Source organism: Parus major, chromosome 12 (genome assembly GCF_001522545.3).
Source record: "Parus major isolate Abel chromosome 12, Parus_major1.1, whole genome shotgun sequence".
NCBI classification, from domain to species: Eukaryota; Metazoa; Chordata; class Aves; order Passeriformes; family Paridae; genus Parus; species Parus major.
In genome coordinates, this window is record NC_031781.1 from 4,281,191 (window position 1) to 4,292,092 (window position 10,902).

The following is a 10,902-nucleotide window of genomic DNA, read 5'->3' on the forward strand; positions in this document are numbered from 1 at the left end:
CTCGTGGCTGATATAGGAAGAGTGATGCGAACACAATACGATTCCAGGAATCCCTCACTTCCTGGAACAGATTAAAAGGGACACACAAAAGATTACTAAGGAGGTCTGCTTTTTTTTTTTTTTTCCCATTCCACGGAGCTTCATTTCTCCGGAGCCAGCGCTGAGACAGGTCGCTGCTCCGGCTCTTCCCGCAGCACTCGGGGAGATCTTATTTATTGGTACCTATTTATTACTATTTCAGAGTGTTCTGAAGGAAGTTCAGTTCCTCTTTAAATATATGTAATTTCCTTTTTCTCTGGTTATTTTTTTTAACTTTTCTTTTTTTTTTTGCTGCTGTTTTCTGAAAAGCAGAACAAGAATACATTATTTTTTGTAAAGCACTGAGAGTGCACGCATTTTCTTGGCCAGAGTTGCTGAAGTCTTTGTCGGACAGCTTGTCTTCTGCTTGGCTTTTCGTGTGTCTGAAACAACCTGCAGAAGGGGTTTGCTGGGACTCGCCAGCCTTCTCTCACCGTGAACCCCAACTAGAGGCTGAACTCGCTGCTTCGGGAAAGCGAAGAAGGGAAGAAGAGGAGAAATCATTTCCCACCTTCTTGAAGACTTAATGCTTTTCCCTTGGTCCGGGAGTGACATGATCCTCTGTGTTCAGGGGTAAGATACTCTGCAGCCTTCAGTGAAAAGCTGTGCTTTGATAATTGTAATTAGGAAGGTTCTCTGGGACAGTTTTCAGCTCGTGTGTGTTGTCATGTGTGACTGTAATGGAATGGGAATGACTTTGGCTGGCCGAGTGCTGAGTTCTGTGTGTCTGTCCTACTGTGTCTGGGTTTAGATTCCAAGGCCAGAATCACAGAACCATAAAGTATTCCTGATTTCCGTGCTTCCTATTGCTGAAAAACTACACAGTATTCAAAGTCTTTGGGAGAGTAAGAATAACTCGGAGTGTGTTCAGCGTGGTGGACACAGCACGAGTGTGGACACCAACCCAACACCATAGGTGTTCTCTCAAGTCCTCTTGGAATCAAACTGCTTACAGGGAAAAACTTCCGTGGAGTTTAGGTGCTTTGGTCTATTTTTAATGAGATATTTATGCTAAATTAATTTCAATTTTGTGTAAATTTAAGTGTATGTACATATACATAGCATTCTGTAGAGTGAGAGCTACAGAGGGCACAGGAATAATTCCACATCTGCCTTCAGGAGAACAGGTGACATCCAAATGCCTTCTCTGGTATCAGTACTGATGTGTTGGCACTTCAGTGTCCCTGTAACCGGCTCAGTTTATCAGCTGAGGAATACCTGGTGCACAGGAATCACCTGATATTTTTACACATACACATACTTGGAAATTGTGAGCATTTGTTTCAGTCTGAGCCATTGTGTCAGGTTTTCCTATCACTCTGGTGTATGGTGGATTTTCCTCAGAGTAAAATCTTCCTTGTCTGCTTGCAATGACCGAAGCGTGGGGATTTTTCTGCCATTTCCCACCCCCTCCAGAATCTGTTCCACAGACAAGGAGAGCTCGTGCTTACCACTAATTTCCTACTACGCAAAGAGGTTTGTTTTCACTCTTATTTTCAGTTTGCAGCTGCAGTTCCTATTTCCATGCATAGCCATGGCGAAGGGAATTCGGTTTTCAACTTGGCCTTTGGGAAACCCTTATCTGAAGCTTTTCTCCAGCGACAACATACCAGAGCTACTGCTTCCCTTACCCACCAAGAACTTATTATGGAGCCAGATGTGTGGATGTTGTTCTTCTCATGTCTATTTTATTGCTCCATTTTCATTATCCTCTAGGATTTCATATATCCTGGACTCCATATTCTCCATCCTATTCAGACCAAGCTCCCACTGGAGTGCTGGGATGTGGCTGAGGGAAGGTTCACAGCTCTACACTTTTTCTTGTAGTGTTTATACTGTGTTACAAGTTTAGCTTATCAGCACAGTAATTACAAAGCCAACACTAAATGGTCTCAGACATATCTGATTCTCCTGAACTTTCTTGCTGTTCCAAGGCTTTCTGAAACACTAACTGCCAAAGCATAGGGAAGTTCATTTGCTGTTTCTCTGGAGAGTGCATCCAACTAGACATGCCAAATTTTATATGGTTGTTTGCTTCCTCCTCACAGCTGTTGTATGAACACTTTGCTCTATTCAGTCCTGATTTTCCACGTCTTTCCTCTGCTTTCTCTCTTACAAGCACTATTTGCAAATCCTTTCTTTGCCCCACCAAAGGGCTGACTTTCTCATGTCAGCATACCTTTTTCAACCTGTCCTTATCCCAGCAAACTCTTCTTAACTGTCTTGCAGGTGTTCTTGCATTGAAAGAACTATCAGCCATTACTTGTTGATCCCTCTGCTCTCCCATTCCTGTGCTTGGAGCTGCTCTGCTCCTGGCAGCAGCTCTTCTTCCTTCAGCCTACATACAAACTTGTTTAGGACACCAGCACCTCCCAGTCTGTCAAAATTTCTAATCCTTCTCCTCTCTTCCACCATGCTCCTCTGAGCCTACAGCTGCACTGGGAGGTTTTGTAGGGACATAAGGTAAATGTGTAGAAGGAAAATAGGAAATGTGTGAGCCCAGCCCTTCTCTGGCTGCGGTGGAAGGATCCCCACAGTGCTTGCATGGGGTCTGGGCTCCTCCAGCCTCATGTGGAACAAAGAGTAAGGCAGAAGAATACAAGTACAGTGACAAAACTCATCTCAAGCACATGGGCTCTGCAAGAGAAACCTACTGACAAATTCACACAGTTGATGTGGTTTTTGCAGGACCAAACTGTGAACTGGTACAGCCCTTGGAGGTAACAACTTTCCTCCCAATTCATGGCAGATGTTTCCCTGTGTAGCTTTGCCCTCTCTCCCTTCCTTCCCTGCCTCTCAGCCAATTCTTAATTTTCTCTCTGAAGTTGGTATATAAAAAGAAAAAATGTTCCATGCTGTAAAAAATTTCCTTGTGTTCCAGACCTTTCTGGAAGGGTAGGCCAGAAAAATTGTCCGGGAGAAAATAATTCAGAGAGATTTTGCACTTGGACTGCAGTATTCGAGTTCTGGGGAGTGAATGGTGCAGGACTGATTTTCCTTAGTATCAGTCACAGTCATTTTCAGCTCAGGGAACAGGTGGTACGAGAGACATTGCTCTGCCAGCAGGCCTGGGACACCCTCTCTGCACAGCACCAATTGGTAATTAGGTTCAGCACAGGCAAGGATCAGAATCACAGAATGTTCTGAGTTGAAAGGGACCCACAAGGATGATCAAGTCCAACTCTGAATGACGTGTATGGGGACCAAATCCATGAGCTTGGTGTTATTTGCACCATGTTCCAAGCCGCTGAGCTGGTTAATGGTCCTCCTTGTGCAAAAAGAGGGGTAGTGGAGAATTTGGAATCTCCTTTCCCCAAGGAGACAGGTAGCTAGGCATTTGTGAAGACCATGACATTAAGAGGGAGACATCCAAATATCCTGAAAAACTGAGCCCTCAACATGTATAAATGTATCTCCAGGAGGATTTAAAAGAGAACTCAGAGCTTTCCCAACAATGATCTCCGGGTATAAAAATATATGCAGATGTACAAAAGCCCCTGAAAATGCAGGTCCTGCAACCAAGGGTCCCTGGTGAGGACAAGGGCCAGCAATCACTTTAATTCAGCCTGGCTTCCTACCCATTAATAGAAATTAAGAAACATAGATTAGATACCATGAAAGCCAAGCAGGTATCCTTCTTCTGAAGTGTGATTTGACACATGGAAAAAGAAAGAATGTTCTTTCCTAAATACCAGCAGAATAGCAGGGGTTTGCTATGTATTGCCAGGGCAAGAAATATCTCTCTGTAGATTTAAATTTACCAGTGGTTTTACAAAACCATACTCCAAACCTCCATGGTTTGTTTAGAAATGCAGAGATGTGGAACTGATCATGGTTCTCACTTACAGGCTGTGAAGGTGTTTTCAGGTTCTCTCTAATCTACTTTCCTCCCACGTATTTTCATCCTGTTCTCTGTCCCATACTTGATTCTCAGCAGTTTGAGGTGGTGGAGTGCAGCTACGATCAGGTGCAGTCCAGCACATTTATTTATGTACTCAAAGTGGCCCTGTTCACATAAAGCACAGGGAAGGAGGAAGATCTGAAGGGAAGCACTTAGGACTTCAGAGTCTCCTTCTGCTTCTCTTCAGGGATGTGGGGAGGTGGCAGCACCCTGTGCCATCACTGTCAGCTCCCAGTGGTGCTGTGACAGTGTCACACTGAGGACTGAGTGTATTTCTCTCAGCCATCTTCTCTTGAAAGTGTCTGAAAGAACATCTCAGGTGTTTTGGGGATGGTGGGGGGATGTAACACAGGACATGCAGCAGGACAGGGGACACAGAGGCAAAGAGCTTACACACACTGGGACAGAAACTAATTTTAGCTCAGGAGCTTGCCTGGGAATGAAGACTTTCCTGGCCTCTGACATCCCTCCTCTTCCTGGAACTCTGCTTTCCTTTAGCAGTCCCTGTGCTGCTGAGGAGGAGCACCCATGACCCATGAGAGCTCCGTGCTGTGTGCAAATGAATAGCTACACCACTTTAGGCCACAGGGGAATACATGTTCTAGCAGCCTGGCCATGGCAGAGCCTCCTCCTGCATCCTGCAGGGATTACAGCCACATTGACTCCTCTATCGAGCTGCTGACGGTGGGGTGGGTGTAGTGCACAGGCTTGGCTAAAGCAAGAATTCCCATTGTTTTCCTGCATGATCAGCTCACTCTGAGTTCTGATAGATTCATTTAGGATTGGGTCATCCTTGAGCAGAAAGTGGGTAGGACAAAATCCAAGCTATTCCCAGTTCTGCTTCTCATTATATTGCAGCAAGTGACAATCCCACTGGCAGAAACAGAAATGCTCTAACATCGCAATCATGTAAATGAAACTGTAGTGCTCTTATAAACCTTACTGCCCATGAAAATATGTATTAAAAGGCAACATCTAAAAATATCAGGTTCAAATCATCCTAAATGGCAAGACTGACCACCTTCTATGAGGCCAAAGAGGCAAACTCACTGTCCTTGTTTCTAAAGGCTCATCTTTAGCAGTGTTCCTTCCTTCTTCCTTGCCTTTCTCAGAAACAATGGTGCTGAGGATCTGTTTGCAAAACATAACACCTTGTAGTACAATGTAGCATGGCAAGGAGAAATAGCAGTGTGCCTTTCATTTCAGACCTCATCCTTTGCTGGCAGAGGAAAAGATCAGGAGACTGTCACTCAGGGGCATTGAGGAACTGTCAGAGCCTATCATGCAGCCTCTCCCAGTTATGGCCTTCCAGGAGGAGTCTGCGCCTGCCCTTGCAGCTCCAGTTCCAGACAGCAACCCGCCTCAGACACGGGACCCTGAAGAAGACCTTCTCTGCATTGCAAAAACTTTCTCCTACCTGCGAGAATCAGGTAAGACTCAATTATTTAATTGATAAAAGACTCAATTCCCCACTTCAGACAGGAACCTGGTTCTGTCACAGCCGTGGCTGGCTCTTGTGCACACAGCAAGCGTATCCTCAGTCTCTACAAACTTATATCATGAACTAATTTATTGCTTTATCTTTTGTTACTGAATTGGGAGAAGGAATTGCAAAAAGCAAACTGCTTTTTCTCTGTAAACTGCAGCTGCTGCAGCAGCCGCCAGCCTCATCCCAAGCCCCAGCACGGCAATGCCAAGCATAGGCAGGAAACTCTTAGAACTTGGTCATAATTTATGAAGGTCTTGCCAACTCCGGCTCTGGTTGCTTCCCAGGCCCTGAACACGGTTGTTTCAAGGCTTCCCTAAATATCCTGCCAATCCTATAATATGTTCTTTCCCTAACAAATTCTTTCTCGGATGTTTTTCCAGGTTGGTACTGGGGTTCCATCACCGCCAGTGAGGCCAAGCAGCATCTGCAAAAGATGCCTGAGGGCACCTTCCTGGTGCGGGACAGCACCCACCCCAGCTACCTGTTCACACTGTCCGTCAAGACCAACCGAGGGCCCACCAACGTGCGCATTGAATACACTGACAGCAAGTTCCGCCTGGACTCCAACTACCTGTCCAAACCTCGCATCCTGGCCTTCCCAGACGTGGTCAGTCTCATCCAGCACTATCTCACGTCCTGCACAACGGAAAGCAAGACTGAGGCTCCTTACCCACCTCCATCTCCTCTACCTCCCCTGCAGAAGGAGATGGCAGCAGCCGCAGTACACTTGAAGCTCATCCGGCCGCTGGGCCGCAAGGACAGCATTCCCAGCCTGCAGCACCTGTGCCGGCTGTGCATCAACAAGTGCACGGCCAACGTGGAGCAGCTGCCCCTGCCCCGGCGCATGTGGGAATACCTGAAGCAATATCCTTTCCAGCTCTGAAGCCTGGCCGTTCTCTCTCAGGCACGAACGACAGAGACACAACCATGAGAGCTTTGTGTCTCCTTCCCGCTAAAGGTGGGCACAGCAAAGACCTGATTGTCAGCAGAGACTGCATCCATCTTTCCTCTCCCCTTCTCTTCACATCCATTCCAGCCCCAGGAAGGAGTGGGTTGTTCCAGTGAGCAATGGGGCACCAGCCGAGCTCTGACCCTTGGGCCCTGCCGGCAGTGGTTGTGAGAAGCTCTGTGAGCATGGCCACACTACTTGAATGTCAGACTTGCCGTGACACCAGACATGTTAACGTTGTTATTTTTGCTATTTATTTCCATGGCAGTTTCTCTCCTCATGGTATTTTTAAAGCACCTTTTACTTTATTGTTTTTTTGTTTCTTTTGTGGAATTAGAGATAGCATAAAGGCTCCCAGCCAACTGGCAGCCAAAGGTCTCTGGGAATTTGGATTTGGATTCACATCCAAACAGTTTCTGTTTGAGCCTGTCTCTGTTACAGGAGTTAACCTGACAGGTTACAGGAGTCCACATCCAAGCTCTCCTAGGCTTCTGGGGTATGTGAGACTCAGATGACTGTATCCAGACCCACCTCTACAGAGGTAAAGACTATTTGTTTTTTCTTCCTTAGCTAAAGAGGGTATCACAACCTCAGAGCACAGTGGGAACTCCCAGAGATGTGTGCTGCATCACATGTGGACAGGAGACTTCTTTGAGGAAGCTCTTCCTTGAGAATTCTAAGCAAGAGATCTGGATAGTGAGGTTGGACCAGGGAGCACTCATCCCATTTTTTTCCATCTTCTCCATCTCCAAAGGAAGTTTGTGACAAAACATTTCAAAACAAGCAATTAGAAACCAAATTTTCTCATATGCAGGCAGAAGGATTTCATTTCAGAGCACCCTGTATTTGGCTTGTGTTTTCAAAGTGCTGTTCCCTGATCTTGCCTTTGCCTGAGGTACAGGACAAGACCAGGGTCTCCTTGAGCGGGGGCTCAGAGTCAGCTCTGCTGGGCTGCCCCAGTGACACGCACAGCTTCAGGATATTTATTTATTTATTTATTTCTGGGGTAGCACTTAGGGGCACCTCAGCCCACAGAGCTGTCCTTGCTCCCTGCTCCCACGATGCCAGACTGCTGCATGCTGTGCTCCTGCCAGCATTAGTCACCGGCCGCGCGGCTTCCGCCTGCTCCAGGCTGGAGCACACGCTGCAAACCACAAGCCAATGTTTCTGTTTGCCAAGGTCCAGACCTCTCCTCCCCACTGCTCTGACTTGCATGTTTGTTATCCATAATTAGGCTTTTGGCTCTGGGTCTCCTTCTCGCACCCCATCCCTTTCACCCCCTGCAGATGAGGCACAATGGCTCTTCCCCTGCTCTCTTACACGTAGGAGGGACAGACAACAGATGGGATCTGCCCCAAACCAGCACAGACAAGCTGCCCCTTCCTGTTCATTCACTCAATCCCATCATCTTCCCAGCCTTGCCATCAAGTGAGAGTAGAGGAGGGAACAGACAGGTTGCAGAAATTATCATTTGGCTTATTTTGCCCCTAAGACCCCCTGACTTGTTCTAGCATGAATGAACATTAAGGATTCCTTGTTCATCATTCCCTGGGACCCTCTCTAAGGCTCTGTAAATCAGAATGGACAAACCCCCAGCTATAGCTGAGTGTTAGAAAAGAAGATGGAAAAAGATGGGATGGTGATCCAGAAGACAAGCTCAAAAAAATGGGTGAGTTTCTTCCACCCTATCTTAAAGCTGCCAAAAGGGACAAGATGGTCTGATGTGCTTTTTTTTTCCTCTCCACATTTATACAAGTTTGTGCTGTTGCAAGCTTTGTTTTTGATACTTTGATGATTACAGTGTGCATGTGTGATGTCAGGTTTGCTTTTTGGTATATCCTTCCCCCTTGCCCTCTATGGCAGCAACCATGGGAGGGTACTGAGTGATAATGAAAATTTAGAAGGCAAAAAGGAAAACTTTTTAAAAAATAATATAAATGGTAAACCACTGAAAAGGCTTCCTTTTATCCAAACACCTCTATCTGCCTGAGGACACTGGGAACAAGGAAACCACAGCTCTCCAAGGAGCAGCAGTGATCTCAGGAAGCCCACAGAGCTCAGCCACAGGCCTGGTAAATACAGCTTGGGAAAAATCAGTTGGAGAAATGTACAATGGGAAAGGGCAGGTTGTTCAGCTTTCTGAAACTTGCCTCCCACTTGATCTGTTCTTCGTTTGGGGTGATGGGGATGTCAAGCTGTGGGTTTGACTCACTGCCCCAAGAGATACCAGGAGCTCCTGGCTGACCCCAAACTGAAGGCTGTGAGCTCCTATGGGCAGGGACCAGCTCTGTTCTGTGTTTGTTCTGCATTTAGCACAGTAGGGATCTCTAGGTGCTACTGCAATACAACGAATAAACAATACAGTTACTCCAAAAAGTCAGTTTCTTCTATCTTGAGACAGTTTGTTAAAAATCATTTGACTCTGGATTTTAAATAAACATTTTAAATATTCTTAAAAGCCACTCAATGTAAAAGTCTTCAGTAAAATCCAAATGGACGAATTAATTTTCTGTTTAGAGAAATCTTCCCCAAGAATACAGGGCAAACTCATGACCATTTTTTTCAAACAAAACAAAAAGCCTTTTAACAAAAAAAAGGCCCTTCAGATACTGGGAGAATAAACACCAAAATCCTCAGTGTGGGCCTGGTTCTTACTCCACACAGATGAGCAGCAGCAGATCCCAAGTCCCAGTTTAATAAGGATTGAAGCACATATTTTAAGGATGTGGCAGAACACAGGAATGATTCTTGTATTGTTTCTGTGTGCCACAGAAAACCAATACACTGCAGGGGAAAGAAGACAGAACATAAATGGGCAGACGATGCTTTGGGTGGGAGATCCAGGGCAGATTCTTTTCCCCTTTTCTGGGGCTGTTGGGCTGCGGTGTCCCTGTACCTGGTCCAGCCCTGCAGCCTTCCCCTCTCATCACCTGAGACACCAGACAGTGGGTGGGGAAACCACAGGGGCGTGGATCTGCCCTATAATGGCAGAGGCAGACAGAGGACACCCCATCTGTCCAGCTTCTGAAACACAGGGAACACACTGAGCTAACACTGCTACTGGGAGGTGACTTCACTGTGGTCCCTCTGTGCTCCTCTTCCAGGAGGAAAAGGATGTCCCCCCATCCTGCCCAAAGCAAGCATAATGTGCTCCCAACCCTTGGAAAATGGAAAATACACTAAGAAAAAACCCCCACTAACAAACTGAACTAGTTCCTCTCCCATCCTTTTCACTCTGTGAATCCACTGGCTTCAAAGCTCAAAATACTGCTTTAAAGTATTTCTGAAGCACGTGCTGTGCTTCCTATGCCAGCCATGGAGCTAGCTAATATTGTTCCCACAATCTCATCAATGTGAATCCATGGGTAGATTTCCATTGCACACCAAACCAGGAAATGTTGGCAATGCCATAATCTGTTCCAGATCAAGTTGTTAAATAAAAACAATCACCTCTCTCTTGGTATAATGGGAAATATTGAAAGAGAACTACACAGTGTAGAAGCAAAACATAAATTAAGTGGAAACACGAAAACAAAAGAAGGAAAAGCTGCATCCATCTTTACAAAGAAACTTTGCAAACTCTGGAAAAACCTGAAAAGAAAAATGCAGCATTTCTGACACATTGAGTGATTTCTTAATTTCTTAGCTGGGCTAAACTCTTCCTCTGAGTACACATAGGAAACCCTGCTGTTTCCTTTGCACAGGCTGAAGGTGGAGATGACTGACACGAGCCAGGCTGGTCCAGAGCTGCAGTCACACACAGTTTTACCTCATCAGTTGTTACCTTAACAACTCCCACTCCTGCACCTTCAGCACACTCTGTTAAAGAAAACAGGTTCATGTTCTGAAAACTCTGCCAAACCTCTGTGCAGACTGAGCTGATTTTTACAGTGGAGTTCCACATCTCAGGAACCAGGAGCATTCGTGGCAATGCATGCTGGCCTTTATCAGCACTGAAGTACAGCTGCAACTCCTCTCCCAGTGACACCTGTACGGTTTGCTGAGCCAGTGCACAACAATCTGGATTCTCTCTTGGTTTACAGTTTCTGTCTACAGATAGAAACGTGGGTGTGGAACCCTCACAGAGTCTGAAAAGCAGACTGATAGGATTGGGAATAGAAATCCCATTCCATGAGTGAAACCACACTCCCATGGCCCACTGCCACAGCAGAACTCCCCTGCAGTTTGTCAGCTACATATGGTATCATTTTCTGCCTTAAATCATCAGCCTTCTGAAAAAGCAACACATGCAAGGGTAAAATAACCAGCTGACATGCACATATCCCTATCCTTTCTAACTTACAGAAATCTTAGTCCTTTCCTCACATCTTCTCAGGTGCCCAACATTCCCCAGTCCAAGCCAGGGGAACCAGCATCAAATCAGGTGAATCAGCAGAGTGTATTTACTTCTCTTAGGACAGAAGTGGTCAGGTATTTCCAGTTACTGACCTATTAAATGTAATTTCTAGTTCAAATTCCATTGTC

At 45.9% G+C, this 10,902-nt stretch overlaps 1 protein-coding gene across 2 annotated transcripts; it reads left to right on the plus strand.

The window, feature by feature from the left end:
- The first annotated feature begins 6 nt into the window (after positions 1 to 6).
- Positions 7 to 8,879, plus strand: CISH (cytokine inducible SH2 containing protein). Of its 2 annotated transcripts, XM_015640615.1 has the most exons (4): positions 7 to 218; positions 352 to 651; positions 5,186 to 5,409; positions 5,849 to 6,351. In XM_015640615.1, exons 2-4 carry the CDS (start codon positions 605 to 607, stop codon positions 6,349 to 6,351), a joined length of 774 nt encoding a protein of 257 aa, XP_015496101.1. In that variant the 5' UTR covers positions 7 to 218; positions 352 to 604. The 2 variants fall into 2 exon arrangements, with proteins under 2 accessions (XP_015496101.1, XP_015496103.1); XM_015640617.2 differs by having other exon boundaries at positions 7 to 651; positions 5,849 to 8,879.
- Positions 8,880 to 10,902: the final 2,023 nt, after the last annotated feature.